Consider the following 26,200-nt stretch of genomic DNA (forward strand, 5'->3'; position numbering starts at 1 on the left):
ATTGTCTGTTTTTAGTGATGAAGTATCCATGGATAGGTGAACTTTGGGGGATTTTTCAAGGGGGAGGGGGGGGGGGAGGGAGAAGGGAAGGAATCTAACCTAACCATCATAACTTCCTTATTTATTGTCCGATTTTAACCATCCAGGCCTCTATGGAAATGGGGGAAACTGCCCAATACAGCCAGGGTGTTTTTAAAGGGGTGGGGGGTGGGGGGAGGGGAGAAAAAGGGAAGGAAGCTAACCAAAGTTAACTTTTTATCATATATTGTATGTTTTTAGTGATGAAGTTATCCATGGATAGGTGAACTTTGGGGGATTTTTCAAGGGCGAGGGGGGGGGGAAGGGATCTAACCTAACCATCATAACTTCCTTATTTATTGTCCGATTTTAACCATCCAGACCTCTATGGAAATGGGGGAAGCTAACCAATACAGCCAGGGCAGTGGGGGGGGGGGTGACCTAACCTAACATTGTTGATTTTTCTAAAATTGTTCAGGGGAGTGGGGGGACCTAAACAAACATTTTTCAGGGGGGGGGGGATGACCTAACCTAACATTGTAAATTTTTCTAAAAATGTTCAGGGGGGTGGGGGGACCTAAAGATACATTTTTTAGGGGGGGGGATGACCTAACCTAACATTGTAAATTTTTCTAAAAATGTTCAGGGGGGTAGGGGGACCTAAAGAAACATTATTTAGGGGGGGGGTGACCTAACCTAACATTGAAAATTTTTTTAAAAATGTTCAGAGAGGTGGGGGGGACCTAAAAAAACATTTTTCAGAGGGTAGGGTGACCTAACCTAACATTGAAAATTTTTTTAAAAATGTTCAGAAAGGTGGGGGGACCTAAAAAAACATTTTTCAGAGGGTGGGGTGACCTAACCTAATATTGTAAATTTTTCTAAAAATGTTCAGGGGGGTGGGGGGACCTAAAAAAACATTTTTCAGGGGGGGGGAGGGTGACCTAACCTAACATTGTTAATTTTTCTTAAAATGTTCACCCACCCCCCCAAAAAAAAATTTTTTTTTTTAATTTTTTTATTTTTTTTGTCAGGGACATGGAGGTGACTCCCTCGAAATTTTTTTTTTAAAATTTTTTTATCAGGGACATAGGGGTGACCAAACCCCCCCAAAAACCTAACTTCTTTGTTTATGGACCAATTTTAAAAATTCTTTCAACATCCCTTAGGGTTGGAGGTGGGGGAGTCTCGGCGGGCGGGAGGGGCCCCCCTACCCCCCCCCAAAAAAAATTTTTTTTTAAATTTTTTTATTATTTTTTTTGTCAGGGACATTGGGGTGACCCCCTTAAAAATTTTTTGAAAAATTTTTTTTTGTCAGGGACATGGGGGTGACCACACCCCCTCAAAAACGATAACACGATAAACAGAGTAATATTCAAAGCAGATTCATGGGATGGTTTAGGGAATGGGTTCGATCCCTACTTGTTTTAACACAATAAACAAAGTAATATTCCATGCAGATTCATAGGGTGGTTTAAGGAATGGGTTCAATCCGGGAATGAGTTCGATCCGGGAATGGGTTCGATCCCCACTTGTTTTAACACAATAATGGTTAAGGGAATGGGTTCGATCCCCACTTGTTTTAACACAACAATGGTCTAAAAATGTTCAGGGGGGGGATGTTTGGTTAGGTCATCCCCCCCCAAAACATTTTTAAGAAAAATCAACAATATTTGGTTAGGTCACCCCCAACCCCCTGAACATTTTTTTTAAAAATCAAATTTTTTGAAACTTTAAACGAGTGTAGCGCGCGAACCACTTTAGCTAGAGTCCAGCAATTAATTTCATTTAAAAGCTCTCAAAACGTACATGCAATTTGCCGTCTTTAAAAGCCAAATCGTTCCAGGAATCGCCCTGTACGATTAAAAATCTGATTTTGCTTAAAATCGCCCTAGTCTAACCTAAAGTTTCAAATTTTGCACTTTTTTTTACATGCGCTGATAAATATTAACTGCCCCGTGCCTATGATGAAAACTAGAACCCTCTAGGTTGAGTGAATCACGCAACCTTTCCAAAAATATAAAAAACCTAACCTAATTTTCAAATCGTTATTTCTCGGTAACCACTGAACCGAATTGGACAAGACCAACGTGGTTGAACGCGTCTTGACAAGACAATTATTTTGAGTACTTACACGTCATTGTAGCTCAAAAATTGACTGTTTGACAGATGTATTTTTAACATTTTTTTAAAAAAATGTCAAATGATTTTTTGAAACTTTAAATGAATGTAGCGGACGAACCACTGGACCAATCGGTTCAAAATCAAAACCATTCAAAAGCTCTCAAAATGTACATGCAATTTGCCGCCTTTAAAAGCCAAATCGTTCCAGGAATCGCCCTGTACGATTAAAAACCTGATTTTGCTTAAAGTCGCCCTAGTCTAACCTAAATTTTCAAATTTTGCAGGTTTTTTTACATGCCCTGATAAATATTAACTGCCTCTTGCCTATGGTGAAAACTAGAACCCTGTAGGTTGAATGAATCACGCAACCTTTCCAAAAATAGGAAAAACATAACCTAATTTTCAAATCGTTATTACTCAGTAACCACTAAACCGAATTGGACAAGATTAACGTGGTTGAACGTGTCTAGATCAGACAATTATTTTGAGTACTTACACGTTTCTGTACCTCAAACCTAACTGATTTGAGATAAAAAAAACTAAAAAGACGTTTTTTGATCTCATTTCGGTTAGGTTAGACCTAGGAAGCTGGTTAAGTACTCTAAATACGCGTCTCAATGAGACAAACAACTTCTCTTTCCATAGTCTGGAGCTGAGACTAATTTTAAGACACGTTTTACAAGGTAAAGCGATGAGGCAAAAAATTACGTTTCATAGGTTAAGTTAGGTTACGGTGAACCACTGGACCGATTTGGACATGACCAACGTGGTTGAATTCGTCTTGAAAAGACGAATTTTTAGAGTACTTACACGTCAATATAGCTCAAAAATTGACTGATTGACGTCAATTTTAGAAAATTTTAGGATTTTGAAGAAAAAAATTACAAGTGTCTTTTTTAGTTTTTCGAGGCTGGAGGCCGCCAGAGGCCTCTGGCGAGGTCGATTACATCGGACACTTTTGAAGAGCTCGTCGCGCTGATATCCGTAGACACTTAAAATGTTAGATTCGGTCAACTAGAACCGAAGTTACGACTTTTCTTAATCTAGACAAAATTAAGGATTAATATGTAAGTTTCAAAATATGGTCTATTTTCTGGGGTATAGGTTAAAAATCGAACCTAACCAAAGAGGAGTCGATTTTTTATAAATTTTTTTTTACAGACTTCAAGGACATGCCCATGAAAGCTTAAGTTAGAAAAAGCTAGGATTTTTGTTGAAAAATAAGCGCGCTACAGGCCTCGCACACTTTTTTGGCTTTTGGCACAGTTTGCAAGTGTGCGGCACAGAGCTAGGTTTGAGGCCTAACCTAAGCTACTTTTAAGCTACTTTTTAGGTTAGCATTTTTTAGGGAAGCCCTTACTAGTCCCAAACTACCTATTAACAAATTTGCTAACCTAAAAATGTTAATATTTAATAGCTAGGTTTACTGCCTTAACCTAGTTTCTGCACAAAAGGGTGGCCAAGCCTAACCTAACCTAACCTAACCTAACCTAACCTAACCTAACCTAACCTAGTGTAATAATACAATGTATTACGGCATTTTCTTAGTGCCTAGTACAGAAATGTTTCACTATATGCTTTGGGCACAGTCGCTAGTATAAATATTGTACTATACCTGGGCTTTTTGGTCCTGGATTCTTTATGTTCTCATAAATGATATCAAAATCCGGTTGGTTTTCCATATTCCTGAAATTAAACAATCTATACTACAAAGTAAAACGATTTTTGTTTGTATGTAGCGAAGGATCTTGCTAACCGCTGAACCGATCGGGTTCTTCTCATAGGTACCGGCAAGGGAAGGGAGTGGCAAAAGAAACTTTAAGGATATACTTCATATTAGAGGGTTTAGCGTACAGAAAAATCATTTACAACACAGTCGCCAGGATAAAGTAGTAAAAACAATTTAAAAAAAATCTTACTTTGCTGGTGTTTCCATAACAGTGATTTCCTTAACCTCGTTCTTATCCGAATTTTCTGGAGAGCCAGCTGTTTTGTTCCTGAATTAAACAATATATATATAATAATCTATTTAAATTAAGTAGTCAACTTTTTGGTTCCACATTTACCCCTTCCACCTTACCCAGCTAGAGGCGTACTTGCTAGTACTTGCTTTTAATAAATAAAGGAACACGTTGAATTTGTCTTTACAGAAAAATCATTTACAACACTGTCGCCCGGATAAAGGATGAAAAAAGAATATTAAAAGAAATATCTTACGTTGCTTCTCCTTCCATAACAGAGGCTTGTCCGACCTTCTGGTCATCCTTTTGTGCCGGACATCTCTCGGATTGCTCCCTGAATTAAGCAATCATATTATAATTAAATAGTAAACTTTTTTTGGTCCACATTTACCCCTCCCACCTTACCCATAGAGGCATACTTGCTAGTTTTGTAATATATAAAGGTGAATTTGTCTGTACCGAAAAATCATTTACAACACAGTCGCCCGGATAAAGTATGAAAAAGAATATTAAAAGAAATATCTTACTTTGCTTCTCCTTCCATAACAGAGGCTTGTCCAACCTTCTGGTCATCCTTTTGTGCCGGACATCTCTCGGATTGCTCCCTGAATTAAGCAATCATATTATAATTAAATAGTAAACTTTTTTTGGTCCACATTTACCCCTCCCACCTTACCCATAGAGGCATACTTGCTAGTTTTGTAATATATAAAGGTGAATTTGTCTGTACCGAAAAATCATTTACAACACAGTCGCCCGGATAAAGTATGAAAAAGAATATTAAAAGAAATATCTTACTTTGCTTCTCCTTCCATAACAGAGGCTTGTCCGACCTTCTGGTCATCCTTTTGTGCCGGACATCTCTCGGATTGCTCCCTGAATTAAGCAATCATATTATAATTAAATAGTAAACTTTTTTTGGTCCACATTTACCCCTCCCACCTTACCCATAGAGGCATACTTGCTAGTTTTGTAATATATAAAGGTGAATTTGTCTGTACCGAAAAATCATTTACAACACAGTCGCCCGGATAAAGTATGAAAAAGAATATTAAAAGAAATATCTTACTTTGCTTCTCCTTCCATAACAGAGGCTTGTCCGACCTTCTGGTCATCCTTTTGTGCCGGACATCTCTTGGATTGCTCCCTGAATTAAGCAATCATATTATAATTAAATAGTAAACTTTTTTTGGTCCACATTTACCCCTCCCACCTTACCCATAGAGGCATACTTGCTAGTTTTGTAATATATAAAGGTGAATTTGTCTGTACCGAAAAATCATTTACAACACAGTCGCCCGGATAAAGTATGAAAAATGAATATTAAAAGAAATATCTTACTTTGCTTCTCCTTCCATAACAGAGGCTTGTCCGACCTTCTGGTCATCCTTTTGTGCCGGACATCTCTTGGATTGCTCCCTGAATTAAGCAATCATATTATAATTAAATAGTAAACTTTTTTTTGATCCACATTTACCCCTCCCACCTTACCCCTAGAGGCATACTTGCTAGTTTTGTAATATATAAAGGTGAATTTGTCTGTACCGAAAAATCATTTACAACACAGTCGCCCGGATTAAATAGAAAAAAAGAAGTGAAAAAAATTTCTTACTTTGTTTGTGTTTCCAAACAAGCGATCTCCTCTTCCAAAGAAGCAATTTTTTGCTTTGCTGCCCCAAGGTCTTGTTTTATTTTCTGCATTGTCTCCCATCCATCGTCGTCCCTGAAAAATAAAAAAAAATAATACTAAAGTAACAGGATGTCCGTGTTTATGTACCGAAGGATCTCGATAACCACTGAACAGATCGGGTTCTTCTCATAGGTACCGGCAAGGGAAGGGAGTGGCAAAAGAAACTTTAAGAGATATACTTCATATTAGAGGGTTTAGCGTAGCTGCTAATTTGAAATATCAGGGGTGTATATCCTATATGGGATCCCCTGTTCAGGTGGTGGGGGAAAATAACTAAAATATGTGTGGTAGGAGGTATTAAACCAAAAAATTTTAGTTCTTTAAATATTTCTCCATTTCCGTCCCTACTTGGTGAGATAAAAATAGGTGGGAAAAAAATACAAAATTTTGTACCACGGGAACAAAATAAATCTTGTGCGTAATGTACACCCCTGAATGAAACTATAATTATTCGCCATAACAATAATGTTTATCCTACTCTTTTCAATCCGGCTACTACCACCTTCCGAACAGAAATAGAATGGTAACAAAAATAAATAAACTTACGTAGTGCAATCCAAAGTTAGGTTCAAATCTTCTGTATCAGACGATTTAGGAGGGCTATCAGGCAGGTCAGGCAGCTTAGCAGGCAGCTCAGGCTCAGACACACTCATTTCGTTCTTCTCTTTTTCGCTATCACTGAAATATATAAATATATATTATATATCCCAGGTAATCGGACCTTTGCCCAAAGAAGTAATTACCAAAAAATATGTAATATGTATTTATGTAATTATGTTGTGATGGATTGTCGAATCCGATTCGATGAATGGTTACCAAAATATAGCTAGGGACAGACGGACGGACAGACAGACAGACAGACATCATTCTACTTCGTTTTATACATATTAAAATATTACTCACCCACTTGTGGTTTCCGGCTTCTGTTCTTCGTGCTGTTCGTCTCTCTCTAAGTCGGCTGCTGCGGCTGACATGTCGGACATTCTATATTAAATTTGAAAAGAAACAAATTATCACTGGTAATTAAATTTTCATGAATAAATGTCCAAAAAACTGACGTAGGGAATTTTAATATAATAGGGTCCAGCAAGATCACATATTGGTATATCTTATATTGTAAACAAGTATATAGACAAATTTCATTTACAAAAAGTTAATACAAATTTGAAACGTTCTCTTTTTTAATTACAGCACATAAACCTTACGGATTTTACCATGGAAATCTACCACCCTATTAATTAAAACATTCCCTACGATAACTGTTATATATAATATTTATATACAAAATTAAACAAATATATAAAATTAACAAAAGCTAGTTGTGAATAGTTTTTTTCCTTAGTTTAGGGGGTAAACTACAACTGCTATATACTGAATTACAAAAAATGCGACAGATTATACAACAAAAAATTTTCAGTTTAAGCTCTTAACTTTAAGCTCATTAAACTTAATTGGTGGAAAGGGGTAGTTTCACAAAATGCATTTGAACTTAATTTTGTGAATTGCATATTTTTCTTTGTTAAGATGGTAAAAGTACGTGGTAGAAAATTTAACTTTCTTCAAATTTATGCCATATAAATAGAGTTTAAACACATTTAAACAGGTTCAAATATACGGTTCACTAAATTAACTTCAAATGCATTTTGGGAAACTACTCCTTTCTAGATATTATAAAAAAAAGTTTAAGATGAAACTTATGAAATATAAAAAAATTACATATAAATATATATATACGTAAAGTCCTGGAATTATTGGGATTGACTGGGACCTATCAGGTCTTCGTCTTGTTCTTCGTCTTGTTCTTCGTCTTGTTCTTCGTCTTGTACTTCGTTTTCAGATGAAAGTTCCGACGAATAATACTTGTCTCCATTCTGCGGTGCGCAGGGATGTATATTCTACATGGTTCGGATGTGTAATATTTTTTCCAATTCTGCGCAGGGATGTATATTATATTTCATTAAATATAAATAGATGGAGGAAAGAAAAAAAGGTAATAATTAAGAAAACTGAAAACATTTGTAAATTTTAAAAATTTTTAGCCATGGACAAACAATATTTCTTGTGCAGAATATACACCCCTTTCCCGAATCAATGTAGCTGCCAAAGATACTGTAATTGCTTATGTTCTGAGCACATTGTTGAGAACTTGCTCTCTGTGGTGGTCTGGAGCTTGATCTTTTCTTCTTCTCTAACTCAGCATCTTCAGGCCTGATTCCCTGTTCCCACAATCTTTGCTTCTTCATGTTGGCCTTTACTCGTTTGTTGGCATCTCTTCTTGTCCGAGCCTCACCACGCTGGCCGAAATCGGGCAAATGTGTATTTGTTCTGTTCAACATTTGCTGCAACCTAATTTGGTTAGATTGCTCACTGAGTTGACTATAACTACAACCTGGCTCTGGACTGAGTTGACTATAACTACAACCTGGTTCTGGGTTTACGTCTTCATCAGGATTTGATGTGCCTGCGCAACTTTCAGCATAATCCCGGCTTGAATTTTGTGCTCTGCTCGTGCTTGCTCTGCTCTGGTTTCTGTACAACACCGCATCAATTTGATTCCCAGATGGAAATGTTGTTTGTTTTCTGGGACGTTTAGGAACTTCTTTGGTAGGCTTTGGCTTTTGGGCCACTTTTGCTTTTGGCCTGCGTTCAACTTCTTCTTCACTACTACTACTACTGCCAGTTCCAGTGTCTGGGTCTGATTGATGACCTTGATCTGTATCATCACTTTCTGGTGCTTCTTCTTTGATGTCAGAAATTAATTCACCTTCTTCTCCATCTTTTTTCCACTTTGCTTTTTCTCCTACAAAGAAATAAAAAATGTTAAAGCAAATGTACATAATTGTAGCTTCAATATTATTTCCATACCTATATGAACATTAGTTACTATTAATCAGATTCAAATGAAAACAAGCAATATTTTTTACCCTATATTTATATGCCAATCAAAGATAAAAGGGGGAATTTTGCATTGGCAGTTGCTTTATAGGGGTACAATATGGAACTGTGAAGAAACGGCGTCGCCACCGCCGAGAACCGCCAATAAAAGCCCCAAAAAAATTCGGCTGGTTTTAGTTTTGGTTTCAAAAAGTGTCACTTTCGCCCACCCCCCCCCCCCCCCATTTATTACATTAAGACCTGTAACTTACCTACAATGTTGATGAGTTCTAAAATTTCCCTTTGGTTGTGTATAGAAACATTTGAGCCTACTGCAACAACCTCATAATGACCCAGGTGGTTTTCAATTATAATGGCAAGTTTGGGTAATATTATTCCACATGGATGTATCCGAATTTCCTTACTTGCTTTGCCGTCATTCTTGCCCTCAATGTCCTCAACCTCCAAAATTTCGTCACTCTCGTTTCTGTCATCTTCGTTATCCACCTCGAATGATGGTTCATTTGAGTCCAGCTGTAAACTTCTCTTGGTTTTTGCTTCGGCTTCCAATGCGGTTTGCCTTCGCTCCCGGTTCTTCTTTGGAATGATCGGCACATCATCTAAATAATTATTATAGTCATTATTTCAAATAGTATAAATGTTACCCACCCCCCCCCCCCCCCCCTCCAAGGAAATAGCTTAAAATCACCGCAGGACCAATACACAGAAGAGTAGAATCCGATCCCCAGGACACAATTAATACCATAAAAAACCTAGTTTTTAACACTTTTATGGTAAAATTTTACCAGCCTATACGATTTAAAAGGTGGTAAAATTTTACCGTAACCTCGATCGATTCAGTGGTTACTGAGATCTTAAGCTTCTGACGGCCGGACAGACATTAAGCTACTTAGTATTATAGATAGCGGCTGCGCCCATACAAATTTTAGCCTAAAACCCTGTCAGGGCCTGTACGAAGTTTCCCTTAAAACAAAATTAATGCACAGGGTTTTTATCTAAGACTACTTCTCAACTAAAATATTAATAAACTTAAATTTAGGTGATACAGTTCCTACGTTTTTCAAACTATAAATAACAATACCTTCGGCATCCTCATCATTCTCATCACTGCTGCTTTCCTCCACGACACTTGTTGCCTTTCCAGTCACCTGTCTCTCGTTACTGTTGCCTGTAAATAATTAATTTATACATTAATTTTATACGTTTCCAAACAAAAAGCAAGTACTGAAAACATTTTTTCCACCCCCCCACCCCCCCTACTTGGTGGAAAAAAAAATTTAAAAGGAAATGTGTTGTAGGAGGGATAGAATAAATAAATCATAGAGTTCTTTAAATATTTTTCCATTTTCCCCCTACTTGGTGAAAAAAAACTAGGGGGGGGGGAAGAAAAATTTAAAAAAAATTAGTAGCAGAGGAAAAAAAATCTTGTGCAGTATATACACAATACGAGGAAAGATAAAACTTATAAATAATAATTAATGTTCAACAAATATGTACCTGTGATTGAATTATTTCGTCCAGAAAATTCTTTCTGTCTTTGCAGTGGTGGAAAGTTTGGTGGTGGTTCATCATCTTCCATTGGCACTGTATCATCAAGATTTCCCACATTTTGGGCCTCATCGTCTGTTTCACAAATAATTATCTTCTTCGACTTTTTCGAGCCCTTTCCTTTTCCATGCTTCTTCCTTTTGGAGCTTGTGATGTTTTCAAATACATTTACAAAGGGTTTATTATTGGACTGGCTGTTGACCATTGGATCATCATATAACCTACGTGGCTTTACTGGTTGCTTTACTGGTTCTGGAGTTACTGCTGGATTCTCCGCGGGTGGTATGCCAAACTCATTCCCAATCTGATCATCATTTGAATTCATTTCAACGTCGTCGCCTCTGTCATCAATTACAAGCTCACCATTGTTGCTTTCTTCATCAGCAATGTTTTCCATACCATTTTCTTCAACAGCATTGCCTTCAGCATCATTGTCTTCAACAGCATTGCCTCCACCATGATTGCCTTCACCATCATTGTCTTCACCATCAGTGGATTCATCAGCAGTGGAATCATCAGCAGTGGAATCATCAGCAGTGGAATCATCAGCAGTGGATTCATCAGCAGTGGTGTTCATTCTTCCGATCTTTCTATTTCTGGAAATTACTGTTGCTTTCTCACTGGCATTGTGAATCTTTGTCTGTTCTTCACTCATTTCTGGTTTCAAATTTATTGTGGCGTACGTATAATACATTACAGCTCTTGCTATAACCTTCTTATTACTATGGACTGTCTTGAAAAATTGCTTGGGGTTCTTTGCATTCCCAATGTCTGCATAATTTTTGATCTGATATGCAGTACTCGACTTGTCATTGTTTCTTTTCAAGTAAATCTGGTTCTTTCCTTGAACTTCGTGGGGTAAGCAACCCATTGAGTAGCCACCTAACATGTAGTAAAATTTCTTGTCTTCGGCTGTAACACCTGGTGTTGAAGTTGTGATTGTCTTCGGTTTAATACGCCGCTTAATTCTTTGTATCTCTGCAGGGGCCAGATACAATCCACACATCTCTAAGGCTGATCGTTTCTGTGGCTTTTCCTTCTTGTCTTTCTTGTCTTTCTTGCCTTTCTTCTTGCTTGTCTCCTTGCTTGGCTTGAGTTCAAAAACCTGTTCGAAATTGTAGAGGGGGGTTGACAATGCGCGTTCTTGTTTTCGCGTTGCCAGCGCTCGAAATAACCTCCAGATGACAGGATCATCATTATGAATCATATAATCTTCGGCTCTCTTCATATTTTCACAAAAACCATTCGCGTCCTTGGTAAAAGTGTGTTCGAAATTGCGCTTGAACCTAGATAAAAAAAGGGTTTATATCAAAACAGTCTCAATATATAACATATATCAAGAAAAGATGAACTAAAAGTCTTGCCACATAAAAAAATACATGGTACAAAATTGAAATTCTTTGAAACATATGCCATAGAAATGTAGTTTAACAATTTAACAAGAATACAATATGCAGTTAACATTTCGTGAAACTACTTTTTTAACTAAAGAACATTGAAATGCATTTTGTGAAACTACCACTTTCACATTTAATAGACGCGGAATAGATGCGATAAATAATTGAATTACCTACAAGCTTGTACGTGGTAGGTGTTCTCCACAAATTTGGTGGGATAGCTTCATGTAGGTACGTGTGGTTAAGCACTAACTTACAATGATCCAAGAAACGTTCCACTGAAATAATAATGAAATTTTGAATTAACTATGCATAGGTACATGTTTATTATTGTACCAGGGGTGTATATTCTGCACAAGATTTATTTTCACAAATAAAATATATATATAAAAAGATTATTGTACATGGTCACCTGCTAGCAAGAATAGGAATGCCCCTTTTATTCGGTTTATTTCCCTTGCCCCCACCTCCCTTCTCCCTGTTTTACACGTTTTCTCATCATGTCAAATTTACAAAATAATATTTACTTACCAGTTTCGTCATCAATAACTTCCGGAGCAGTCCAAAAGGCAGCGGTGATGCGGGCGTCAAAGGTGAACTGCTCGAACACGACATATATGAAGGTGATGGTGTCTCTGCATACTTTCAGTAAGGTTTGCCAGTCTTTATGCACTTTCAGTGTGTCATCGAAATTTTGGATGAAAAAGACAATTTCTTCTCTTCGCATATAACCATCTTTTTTCAAGGGGTCATGGTTCTGTATTCTTTCTTTGTAAAATTCTGGTGAGAAAATACGGTCCACGACAACATCCTGATTCTCACTAGGCCCTTTATTCGCCTCCTCCTCAAGTTGCTCATCCACATTGGTCAGTCTTCTTAGATCAGTCACCAAGGTTTCCACTATTTTTCCGGTTTTCTTCATTTCTGTTGTCAGCGTTACAGTATTTTCAGCCATATCTCTTGATACACTGTCTTGCAGGTCTTTGATGTCATTCTTCAGTAATTCATGGTTTGTCAACGATTTGTTTGCCAAGTTTCTGATGGACGCATTAATGGGCTCTATTTGATTTTTTATGTGTGAGGCGAAGAAAGTACGTAGCTGCTGAAATTGGTTCTGAATTTGGTTCATAACGGCTCCGGTCAACAAATCCTTAAAATTAAACATATTAAACCACATATTTTCAAGTCTTGGTATTTTAAAAACTACGTGGTAGAAAAGAAGACTATCCACAAACAAGAGCAAGTGATCCTAAGCATCTTCCATCATTTTTGGACTTTGACAAACAAAAAAACTTGGTAAAATTTGACCAACTTTTTGGTAAAAATTGACAAGGTAAATTTTTAGGCTAAGTCCAGATTTTTGGACTTTGACCAAAAAATCAACTTGGTAAAATTTGACCAACTTCTTTGTAAAAATTTACAAGGTAAATTTTTATTGGTCAATGTTTACCAAAAATTTAGTCAAATCTTACAAGTTATTTTTTCCAGGCTAAGTCGATATATATCCTAAATAATTGTAATTTGTATCCTCTGGATGACAAAATGAAATAAAAATAATACCTCGCTTTCTTCCATCTCACCAGAAGGGGCAGATGATCCCTGGGGTCGTGATGACTGGGACTGGGGTCGTGATGACGTGCAGGAGGAACTACAACTCTCTCGGTCCGTTGACTCGCGGAGGGGGGCCGTGGCCGTGGCCGTGGAGATGGAGGTGGGGTAATCCTTATTGGAGATGTTGTGGTTCTAGTTGTGTTCTAAAAATAATATAGATAATTATTGTAAAGCATTACTTACCGAGGATTATAGTTTTAAACAACACCGGCATTATCCTAATTTTTTTCTTCTATTTTTTAAAACTTTACCCTCCCCCCCCCCTCTCCCGACAAAATGACTGTGTTAGGTTAGGCTAGGTTAAGTTATATGGTTAGAGGGACCCAATTTGTTCAACGGTTAACGAGATTTGTTGGTACAAACCCACAAACAGACATCATGTTAGTAAGTTTAGTATAACAACAAAACACCAACAAACCAAAAACCGATAACAATAAAACTTAAAATCCTACCTTTGCTGTTGTACCTTTGCCACCTCCAGTAGATTTGTTACTTCCAGGTTTGGCACTTGCAGCTTTGGCACTTCCACCTCTGGCACTTCCATTAGGTTTGCCACCTCCAGTAGGCTTGTTGTTCTAAAACAAGAAATAATTGTTGTATTTACAATGCATAATAAGATATTAGATAGCAGTGGCTACGCCCCTAGAATTTTAATTACTAATATCAAATGTTAAACACACTGTGGAAAATTAATAAATAATTATACTTGGTCAATAATCTTTTGTGGTCTGTTAAGCATGAACCGATAAGGTTTTCCTTTCGATCCGGTAACATGCGAATTTATAAGTTTTAAGAGCGAAGGGTAGCAGCAATTTGTACAATAGTAAATTAGGCCTTAAATATAATTTTTACCTTTACAGAACTAGCACTCTTTCCAGTCCTCGTCATTTTGGGATCTAGCTTGGTCAATTGCCAGTCGAAATTACGCTGTTCTATCCAGGTCGTTGGCATGGGCAATTTGCATAGTTTTAAATCTGAAATGTGTAGACAGAAATTAAAATTTTATGTAAAATTAAATTAAATTGCAAACATGTACTCTTTCAAATTACAGACTAGACTTATAACACTTTAACTTCATACCCATCGATGGCCAAAAAGGTAGGGTTTTGCTAAATTAAGTTGAAATGCCTTTTTTAAAATTAGCTATAAAAAATAATTTTACTGAAAAAAATATTTTAAAGTACATTTCACATAAATTCCAAATAAAGAGGGAAGGGCCTTCAGTTGAATTTTACAACATTTTACATACATATTATAACAAAAGGGGGGGGGGGGAAGTGACACTTTTTGAAACCAAAACTAAAAGTCAAAGGAACTGAACTAAAGAAACAGTTACAGATCTGACATTTTGCATGGCAGTTGTTTTATAGGGGTACAATATGGAACTTTTAGTTTTGGTTTTAAAAAGTGTCATTTCCCCCCCCCCCTTTCTCTGCTTTCAATGTACAAAATTAAATTCCGATAGGAATTACGATGGAGACATCTTGATGCAACAGGTGTACGGAGATACATGCTACTCTGTACTTCAGTAGGTTGGAGGCTAGTTGTGTTGGAGGATGGCTATAGTCTTCGGGATCGTCAGTCTTGCCTACTCCTAATACCAGGGGTGTATATTTTCAGTGTTTAAAACCATAAAACTTAATTCATATTTCCTAGACCCCCCCTTTACCACACTCTCCTCCTGGCATGATAAGAGAATTACAAATAAATTGTGGTAGGTTAAAAAGGAATTAGATGAAATGTATAGTTCATGAAATATTTCTATACAACAATTAATCATGTGCAAAATATACACCCCTACCTATTATTCTGGAATCTTCAGGAAAGGTGTATGCCGGAAAAAATGTCCTCACTTTGTGGACCAACCATACTGTTTTATCACGACAGCAGTCTGGGACAAAGTAGAGGTCTTGGCAGTCTGTATAGAATTGATTACTCTCGAACTTTCGTTTGTTGGCATTCCTAGTTCCCCTGACAGCCAGCTTTTCATTTATGTACGGTTTAACTGTGTGAAATATCAACAATCTAAATATGTCATTTATGTCATTAATGGCTGTTAAACGGAAAGGTATGTTGCTGGTGAAATCGTTATAGCTTAAGTGTTTGATCAGCAATACACGGAAAGAAAGTTATGTTACATTTTTAAAAATTACATTAAAATTTGTAAAGAGTGGGGGGGGGGGAGAAGTGACACTTCTTGAAACCAAAACTAAAAGTCAAAGGAACTCAACTAAAAAAAAATAGTATTACCTGTTTGAAACCTCTTTAAGGCCAAAATTATATCCTCGGATGTAAGTTGATATGACATGATTGGCACTTTCGAAAGCATAACAACTGAACGCCATGGATGGTCCAAATCGGCGGACATGTTCCGGCATATGGTAAAGCATGTGAGTATTGTAACTCAAGCACGATTCGCCGTACATCTCCGCCAATTTTGAGTTCAGGACCATTATCATGGTCTTGAGCTCAGCCACACGTTCAGTTGTTATATGCTCTTCGAGACTGCGCAATATGTGGAATAAAAACTTGCATATCAGACGTTGTTCATCTTTAAGATTTGCCAACTGGAAAAAAAAAACATTGTAATAATTTAAGGTAAAACTAGCTGTCTCGCCCCTAGCCTCTAGGGGCTTCGCCCTATATACTTATTGGAAGTCCACCCTCCTCAATAGAAATATATATATAATATAGCACACGTGCGCAAATTTAAAAAGAATGTTATTGCTATACAATATAATGAAACTGAAATAAGCTTTAAATTCTAAAAAGATTATAATATGGTAAAAACCTACCTCTGCATAAAATATCATATGGTAGAAGCCCAGTACTTTGAATTCAGAACTTTTCAAATTGAGGGCTAGCTTCTTCTCTGTCAGGCGCATGATGGACGTACGGGGAACGCGATCAAAATCGCCAACAAGCTTCAATTGATCGTTGATTTCATCTATAATTGGAGTTACTGCAGTTCATGGTAAAATATGGGTGATAAGGAGAAAATTTTCAAAATTTAAGTTCTTTAAACTTTTCAAACTAACACTCTTTTAAGCGGCATAACAAGGCGTACAAATAATGTGTAATAGACATAAATCCAAAAATGCAGAATTTTATCGCAGTGCCGAGAAATGCGCGAAGAAAACACCTATTTTACGCGTCATTTCTTTAGTCAAATGCAGTACATCCCTGTAATTCTCTCCATTTGAACTAAGTCTTCTTCCTCCAATTCTGGATAACTATTACGTCCTTTCTTCAGGTACGTCATCACTTTCTTTACATAGCCCAGGTGCAACGCGTGCATCGGATCACTGGGGCAATCTTGTATTAAATCCAAGCTCGGGTCAAGGTCAGAAAAACTGGTTTTCATGTTCTGATTATTTTCCTCTAACTTGCGGAATTTCTCGTCAGACCTCGGCGTACCCATATTTTGACTGTCACTGGGGTAAAATACATTCATTGATTCGAACAATACCAAGTTCTTTTGACGGAGATAAGTCTGTGAAAAAGCCATCCCTGGAAGGTCACAGTGTGGGCATCCATTTTTTGATCCATGGCCAAGAAGGCCGAATACATCGGCTCTGGCAACGGCATCGTGGATGATGGTTCTACATTGAAAGGTATGTCCAGGTAATCCTTCTTGAATTAGTTTGTTGATGAATCGGGTAACATTATCCAGAAAGTTGTAACTGTAGGGACGCTTCCTCGTCTTCTCAAATATGCTGACTGGCAATATAACACTGAAATCTTTGTTGAAGAATAACCTGAAATAATAAAGAAGAATTAATAATAATAGCATTTAATACCTTAGACTTAAAATTGTAGTCACTGATTTATAAAACGTAAAGGCTGGTAAAATTTTACCGTAAAAGTGGTAAAAACTAGGTTTACTTATGGTATTAATTAAGTCCTGGTATACAGTAAGACAGATTTTTATATATGAATGCAATAGAAAAAAGTATCAATTGTAAACTTAGTTTTCTTTCTTATTTGTTTATTGAATGGTTTCCTAAACTTTGGCTTTAAAAATCTGGGCTGTCAATTGATGTAAAACAAATATTTTGATATCCTTTGAAATATAGGCTGCCAATCCTAAAAAATACCTTTTCGAGGGTCATGCTGTATATGAAAAGAACTTTATCCCAACCCAACCCTTTCAAATCCACAATATATTAATTACTTACCTAATCCAGACAGTATAATAGGAGATATGAGATCCCTGAGCTGCTTTCACTCCGTCGCCCGAGATGTCAAAAGTTATATGATCATCAACGGCCTGTTGTCCATTCAACCGTTTAAAGTCTGTGATGGCGTCTTGGAGGATCTCATAGGTAGGGAATCTGGAAAAAGAAATATATTTTTAACTAAAACTTGCACAATTCAAAGAAATTTTGCACCATCGGGCTCCAAATAATATTACGATGAAAAGTAATGGAACAAGGATGACAACATCCATAAAAACCAAAGCACTGAAACGGTACGACAAACGGACATTAACAATTGTGAAGTATCTGAACTGAATTTAAAAATATTAAAGTCGAACCAAAATTGTATGTAAGTAAATTTGTTAAAAAAAAATGCTTGAAGAAGGATAAGGTTTATGCACATACTTAAATTTTAAGGAATTAATTATAGAGTGGCTTCGCTTATAATATTGTTCTCAAGTTGTCGCAGGAAGCAATATACCAAAGAATGATCAAACTGATAATTAGAACACTTGAAAGTTTGTTGTTAAAAAAGGAGAAAAATCGACATGTTTAAAATGGACGTACGGAAATTCTGGTAATGATTATAGAAATGCTACGCTTTCTAAATCGTATATAAACATACCTGCACTCAATCAGTGAACCAGGAGCATTTGTAGGATTATATTTGTTTTCTTTGATTTCAACTTTGTATTTGGGTTTGAATAATGTATTATATGACGGAAATTTGAAAATACACAAGCGTTTCAGAATCGCCAGGATGATTCTAACTTTGTTGTGAGAGATGGGGTTGTCTAGAACACAAACGCTTCTGAAATCATTAACAACTTCTTTCTCAAGTTCTGTAAGATGTTTGAAGGGATCCCCGTCATGATCGCCATCAGGTTCGTCATCAGGGTCATCGTCATCATCTGGGTCAAAATAATCTTCAGGTATATCAAACAATTCGACGTGTTCCCAGTCCTCGGCATCTTGAATGCTGTCATTGTCTGCATCATTATTATCATTGGTATTATTGTTGTTAATATTGTCTACAACAATATTAATGTAGTCCGTTTCTTCAGGATTGTTATTTAATCGCTCCAAAACTTGGTTTGCGTAGCATTGATAACATATACTTTCGGTTTCCTTTGTGAAGTTGGTATTGCAGCCTGTACAAACTTTACCTAAAAAAATACGATGTTAAACATGATGTTTTATAGTTATAAACCTTCCCGGGACCTATGTGAAGGTACCCTGTAAAGGAGAACCCAATCGGTTCAGCGGTTAGCAAGATCCTTTTGAACAGACACACAGACATCCTGTTACTTTAGTATAAGGATAATGCCGTAAAGAAAAACTAGTCAAATTAGAAAGTTAAAAAATTAAAAATTCCAGAAAAAGTAGATAAATGTAGAGAGTGGGTGAAGGTGGGTTAGGTTAAGGGATCCCATGTAGAATATACACCCCTGGAACAAGGATATCTTGAGACAAACTTAACTAACGTTTGATCAAACCAATTGTTTGAAATTTAGATTGAAAGGAAAATAAAAAACAAAAATTGGGAGACAATGTTTGTGGGAATTTGGACAAACAAACAACAAACAGACAGACCGACATCGTTCTACTTTATATTACAGATATTGTAGGTTACCTTTTGACGATGCAGTTTCGTTCTCATATTCCACATCCATCAAATCCTCCTGCTGTTCTTCTTCTAGTAATGGCTGACTGTCTTCACTTTGTTGATGTTTCTTGCGCCATTTTCTGTATCTCGTTGCATTACAGAAGAGTTTTCTTATGGACCTCAGTTTATGCTGCAACTGGAAAAAGATTACATAATTAGTGAATTACTTATTTAAAATAATATAGGGGAGTTGTTATGGATCGTTATTTGGGCAAGCTACACGTGTCAATTGATTACAGTACATATGACTATACTGGTGTAAGAGCAAGCATGTTTATAGTGCGCTGACTGCAAGTGAAAAATAGAAATTAAAGTCGAGCATAGATTATACTTTAAGTACAGTAATGAAAAGTAAGGTCTCATCTTAAATATGTAGAAATAATTAGTTGTAAAAAGTCACCTGTACATTTTTCCTCTTATCTCCACTTCTTATACGCTTCAGTAGAGCTTTAGAGAGTGTACCAATCAAATTGTCTCCCATTTCAATAACGTCTAACAGGGGTGTATAGGTAACTCCTGAAATAAGAAGTATATGTTATAATCAGGGATGTATATTCTGCATGGGATCCCCTGCTCAGGGGGGGGGGGGGAAATAAAAAATAAGTGGTTGGAGGGAAAAAAAATGTAAAAATTAAGAAAACTGAAAACATTTTTTCCATTTTGCCCCCCTCCTTGGTTAAAAAAACTAAAAAAATGTGTGGTAGGAGGGATAAAATAAATGAAATATAGAGTTCTTTAAATATTTTTGTATTTCCCCCCCTACTTTTTCAGAAAAATCTAGGGGGGAAAAAAAATAAAAAATTTTGTAGCAGGGGAAAAAAATAAATCTTGTGCAGAATATACACCCCTGGTTATAATAATAAGGTTATTACTTGTTTACATATAACGAAAGAAGGAGAAAGTAAAAAAGGGGGGGGGGGGGAGTGACACTTTTTGAAACCAAAATTAAATGTCAAAGGAACTCACAAAATAAAGAGTTAGAGTTACAAACATAAGAAAATACCCTTATTTATTCTTTGATTGTCTATAAAATTAATTAAACTTACCTATCAAAATTGTGATCCAATTATACATACGTCATCCAGCGTTGGTCTGACATTTTTTTACTTTGAAAAAAATAACTATATACAATATACATAAAATTTTGTTTGTTCCAGTCCTGACCTGGATAATACCTATATAAATTTCCTGCCTTCCCTGAAAAGCCGACGAACGCATATATAATCGAGCCCCACTGGTCGTGACTTTTGCAGAATTCTGCAGTTGCATGGAGTTTTATTATAACAACAGTGTTGAACCCAGAAAATTTGTTAATTTGCTATAAAATAAATAATGTAAAACAACGAAAACAACATAACAAAAATATCAAAAAACAAAAACAAAAAATAAAACATATCAATTAAGATCTCCTAGAGAGCTATAGCCAGAAGCTTAAAAAACTGTACACGTGCATACGTAATCGTCGGCTTTAGGGGTAAATAATGTTTATTAATGTTTATATGCAGGAAATTATATATCTGCACGACCAGTGGGGCTCGATCACTGTCACCATGGGTACTTAATTATAAAATATATGGGCGCTGCAATCAAAGAGAGGTTAACGTAAATGTTCTGAAAGAACAAATTGATGTTATCCTCTTAGGAAATACCCCCCCCCCCTAGAAAAACGGCCCCTGGCCTCTACCTAGCCGTATAACTTAACCTAGCCTAACCTAACCCAGCAATTTAGTTTGGGGGGGGGGGGGGATGGGGAGTTAAATAATACAAACAAAATTTTCTAAGAGGATAACGCCACAAATTACAATTAAAATTCGCTTTCAGCATGGATATCCGGAGGCTGGATGAAATCGCCGGCGGCGAGCTCGGCTTCTCCTAGCTTCTCCTTTCTCTTCCCTGAAAGGAAAGAACATTGAATTAAAAATGAGAAAACTAAAGCGTTTTTTAATGAAGAAACTCAAAGAATTCTGAAACATTTTTTGGTTAAAAACAATTTTTTCCCCTGCTACAAAAGACAACTAGCCATGAACAAGAGCAGGTGATTTGAAGCAACTTCCATCATTGATCCACTTATTTCTTTTTTCCCCCTCCCCCCTGTTATGCCGATTTCATAAGGCATAAATAGTCGAACTGACAGAACAGAATTGTAGAGTAACCACGCATAAAATAAAAAGGGGAGAACCAGCCTATATAGTTACAGACTATATTTATGATAGTAAGGAAAAAAGGCGAATACTAGAGTAACAATGGAGTGCTATAAAAAATACATAACAGAACAAATATTTCAGGTAGAAAACAGCTACATAATGAACAACTGGATATATACACACAATAGAAGAAATAAGAAGGATAAAACAAAGAAGATATCACAGAAAAAAGAAAAATATTATAATTTTAAGAAACATGTTTAAGTATTACATTGATAGTTATTTTTATTTTTATAATGTTAGTGAGTCTAAAATAACTCCATAAGAAGAATGCAAAATAGGGTATACGTATTTTTGGATGAGTCATCGCTATGCATAGATATATATATATATATAGGTATACAAACGTTTCAACCCCTTATGGAAAAACAACCCTTTATACAAAAGCACAGAAAACGATTATGCATCTCTACAGGTATAAAAAGGGAAAACCAACTAGATATGATACCAGTCATTCCAGCTTGGTCCCTTGGTCAACAAATCTTCACAGGTTAGAAATTTTTAGGTTCGGTAAAAGTTTTTTCTTTGGTAGATAAAAGGTGCTTTTCTATTTCTGTGCTGGCGTTTTCTTTAACTTTGATTTTTTCCCTTATTCTCTTGTTGTTATTTTGGACTTTAACTTTTTGATAGTTTGAGAAAAATTTATTCTAACTTTACAGTTTTTTATTCATCTCTTTTTTTCCACTTCTTTTCTTTTTCACTTTAACAGCAATATTTTTCTTAGCCTAAAAATAAAAGAACTTATTAAAAAAATTAACCTAAGTATTTTCACATAGTTTTTCATATTCAAAAACATCTTAGTTCTAGTAGTAAAAGGATTAGAAAAACTTCTGCTTTTTTTTCCCCTTGAGGAAGTATAAAAACATAGTCGATATTTAGTTTAGTTTTAAGGATCAAACTTTAGTTATAAGGTAACATTACAATACATGTTATATTGTCTTCCTATTGTAATATCTATTTTGATTGCACTTATAATTATTTTTAAATTCTGTATTTAAAGAAAAAAAAAATATTATTGTCTTGTAATATTAAGTGTCGATTTTATTTTTCATATCAGCATTTTCACTTGCATAACTGATAAGTAAAAATAAATCAAAAAGAAAACAATTTTGAATAACTTGCCTTTTTTTATTATATCCGATATATAAGAGGAAACCTCTCTCCTCAGGAAAAATAATTGTTTTTCATTCGATCCATCCTACCATTGCCATCCAGAATAAGAAAAGGTTGTTTGTTGATTCTCGCGCTTCGCATTTAAGGACTCGACTCAAACCCGGTACTCGTCCCCGTGCTCTTGTACCTAAACAACAAAATAACATCAGATATAATTAACCCAATAATCGCATTAGTGGCAGTAGTGCATCCCTTTTGTTTTTTTTAAGGACCGAACTCGTGCTTGCCTACTGTATTCTACTGAAAGGAAAAGAGATATAGTATCAGAAGCATTACTTCTTTGATTATCCTGAAAAACAAGAGATAAGATTTAAGGTTAATTTTCTTTTGAGTATAACCACTGAACCAATTTTGCTACCCGTCTATCTCTCCGCTATTAACATCTAAATAAAGGAAATATAATATCCATCTCTTGACGCCGCTCAAAAAGATTTCGATCTGATCTAAAGACAAATAAAAGATTTTATCAAAGGGAAAGTGATTTCACCTTAACACATGGTCCAACCTTTCCGGGATCTTAAATGTTGATTTGACTTACAACCAACTCCATTTTTCTACTAAAAGAAACTTTTATTTATTCTCCTGGCCAGTTTATAAATTAACTGAACCTAAAATCTTGTAGAGTAGTACTGCTTAAATTTTTGCATGCTTTTACTATTGCTTCCTATTATTTTATTGACAATTTATTTTAGGTACAACACTGTCTGATTATCCAGCATACATCATCAGGAATTTGTCAATAGAAACTTTTTGACAAGAATTTTATACTCATTCTAAACAGCTACAGGCAAAATTTATATTTTTCCTCTATTTCCGTCTTCATTTTTTTTGGAAGCACTATTTCTCGCAGCGCTGCAAATTTTACTTATTGTCTAAAAAAACAATAATATATATACGTCGACATATATTTTTTTAGCCTCATATTTCTTGGTTACGATTTATCCTAACAATTTTGGTTAAAGATTTAGCCTAACAAGTCTAGGTTCCGATTTACCTGATAACCCTTATTTTTATTGTTGTATACTTTTCTATTAAATTCATTGAAAAAGTGCTAGCCAAACTATTTTTATTACTACAACAATATACTTTTTGGGACTGCTTTTTATCCCTATTGTAAGGCTTTGGGGTTGGCCTAAAAATCTAATTTTTTCTTATAATATTCTGCGCATATCTAAGGTTTGACTTACCTGAAAATCTATACATATTTTATTTTTGCATACGAATTTGCACTAATATACTACGGTTCCTATTGACCTGAAAATCGACAATTTGAGGCATTGCATTATATTTTAAACAAATAACTTCCGAATATATTCTTATATTTCTTAAGTATCCTGAACATACTTAAATTCAGCTGAACAAAATAAACGATCGATTTTTTTTTTGAACATATACAAAAACAAAATATTTTTATAATATTGCTAAGTTTTTATAACTAATTTATAGGTATTTTTTTTTCTGGCTAAAATACTTATCCTTATTTTTCTGCATACTTTGTACTTTTACCCCGCTCATAGCCTTTGTGTATCATACATGTAAAAGTGCACAATTTTTTTACTTCCGGTTTTAGATACAACATTTAACTTGTGCATTTCAACTTTCTCTTAACATTTAAAAAAAAAAAAAAAAGAGATATTCCAACAGTCACCGATTTTAGGATTAATCACAGTACACCCTCTTATATATATTTTATATAAGTGCTTTAACAACTTCCCCTTTCATCTATTGTGCAGATTATTCATATAAATCGAGGTTTCGTGATTACCGGATATAATTTTATCTTAGCCTAAATATTTTATAACCTATTGATTCCTTAATATATATTTCTCGTACCGTTTCATAAAATGTTTAGGCGCAGTAAATCGCAAGAAAGGGATAAATCTTTTGCAGAGGCTCTTTCACAAGACTTAAATAATGAACGTCTAAGGCATAAATCTTTTCATAAATCCACGTCGGATTTGCAAGAAAGTATAAATAATGAAGATATAATAGAACATCCTTACAAGGATGATTCCGTGCCAGGGTTAAACCCTCAACTTGATAATGAATACGACACGTTTTTAGCTAAGCTAAAGCAAGATAAAAGTTCTTGTAAACTTATAAAAACCCCTCTAGGACGCATTCTCCTAAATCATACTGCATATATTGTAGAAATTGCTCGAAAAAATAATACGCCATTGCCTAAAAATTTTTATAATGATACCATTGATGATTACAACATTTTTCTTGATGAACTAGAGGAATCGGATAAAGCTTCTATAGTTAATAAAGAATCATTACAAGCATCTATTAATGAAGCTGTACAAAATAGTGTAGTACAGCAACATGCTGAAATTTTTGACACACAGCATAAAACTTTCCTCCTCCCCCCCTTTCCTACTGAATTTGGATCAAGCCCTGTACTTACTGATCAAAAGCTTACCCTAGTAAACAATACTTTTCCTGTCCGTCAAAAATTTGCGGGAAAAGAAACACCGTCCATTTCTGAATTTTTAAGAAACATTAAATCAGCCCAATTACAATGTCAGTTAAATGAAGAACAATTCAAAACAGTATTCCTTCGTTGTTTTACGGGTCAACCTTATGAAATTGTCTGTAATTTTATAGATGGAAACTTATCAATTAATGAAATTATTTCTTCATTACTAACTAAGTATGATAAAAGAATGAAACCTGATGAGGCTAACAGTTTATTAAATACCTATAAACCCCCCCATAACGCTACATATGACTTGGTTGTTAGCGAAATTATTAATCTAGCACAGCGTGCTTGCAGTAATCAACCTGAACAAATCAAAAATGCTATATATAACTACTCTGCCATTGAATGTCTGCTTAAAAATCTTCCTACAGAAAATAAAGGAGATGGAGAAAAAACTCGACAAATTCTTGTGTCTTTATATGGTCGAGCTCCTACTTTTGATGAATTTACTAGGGCATTACGTAAACTTGCTACTGCTATAGATGTAAATTATAAGAAATATTCGAAATATAATAATAATCGTACTTCCTTACAAGTCACGAAACCTCTCACGCACATAAAATCGATCCGTCCTACAAAAAACTTTATTCGTTCCGGAAATGCAATATTAGAGGGATCAGCTTTCCGTAATTTTCGAATAAATGAGATTTCATATCAAAATAGAAATAATAACAGACAAAATTATTCTTCTTAATATAATAGGAATCAAAGTAATTATAATTCCTCCCCTCATAAATACCATACCAATGGGCATACTTCTAAACCTTCTTTTGCCAATAAGCCTAAATATCAAAATCCAAATCTTATTCCCATTAACCAATCTAATAGGCAGGGTCAATCTTATGCATCCAATAGAAAATATTATAATAATAGTGAGTCATCTTCAAACTCAAGACCGTATTTTAATAATAATCAAAGCCCTAGGCCTTCTTGTGGTTTATGCGGTAAAACTGGACATAAATCTACCGGTTTCTGTTACGAGATGCGTACAGATTCCGGTAACTTTGCGTTAGTTAAGGCGGTTCCCGATCATTGTCCCCGCTGTAAAAGCTCTTTAAAATTGGAACTTTATCATCCTGATAGTTTTTGCCCCATGAGACCCCGCGCCCTTTTCCTTAAAGCAAATAAAATGTGGCCTCCTCCTACTGAAGAAATCAAAGAGCAAATGAGAAAACAGCAGGCTAATTTTCATAAATAGGATTTTGGCACCGCTTCCGCCCAACAACTTAAAA

General features: G+C 35.5%; 3 protein-coding genes across 4 annotated transcripts in view; 1 reads left to right on the forward strand and 2 right to left on the reverse strand.

The window, feature by feature from the left end:
• The window catches only part of LOC145316905 (uncharacterized), a 60,879-nt gene that overhangs the window by 4,752 nt on the left and 29,927 nt on the right, over window positions 1-26,200 (forward strand). The gene's annotated exons all lie outside the window — the stretch shown is intronic.
• Window positions 7,791-9,919, reverse strand: LOC145317958 (uncharacterized). The gene is made up of 2 exons (XM_080159247.1): window positions 9,770-9,919; window positions 7,791-9,287 (listed from the first exon to the last, which is right to left on the reverse strand). Exon 2 carries the CDS (start codon window positions 8,628-8,630, stop codon window positions 7,791-7,793), a length of 840 nt encoding a protein of 279 aa, XP_080015373.1. The 5' UTR covers window positions 8,631-9,287; window positions 9,770-9,919.
• Window positions 15,312-21,191, reverse strand: LOC145316903 (uncharacterized). Of its 2 annotated transcripts, none has more exons than XM_080157719.1 (2): window positions 16,040-21,191; window positions 15,312-15,811 (listed from the first exon to the last, which is right to left on the reverse strand). In XM_080157719.1, the coding sequence occupies exons 1-2, from the start codon at window positions 16,127-16,129 to the stop codon at window positions 15,491-15,493; spliced, it is 411 nt and encodes a 136-aa protein (XP_080013845.1). In that variant the 5' UTR covers window positions 16,130-21,191; the 3' UTR covers window positions 15,312-15,490. Both variants share the same exon structure in this region; 1 of them encodes a protein (XP_080013845.1).

Source organism: Acartia tonsa, chromosome 4, assembly GCF_053477335.1.
Source record: "Acartia tonsa isolate MP-2025a chromosome 4, ASM5347733v1, whole genome shotgun sequence".
NCBI lineage: Eukaryota > Metazoa > Arthropoda > Copepoda > Calanoida > Acartiidae > Acartia > Acartia tonsa.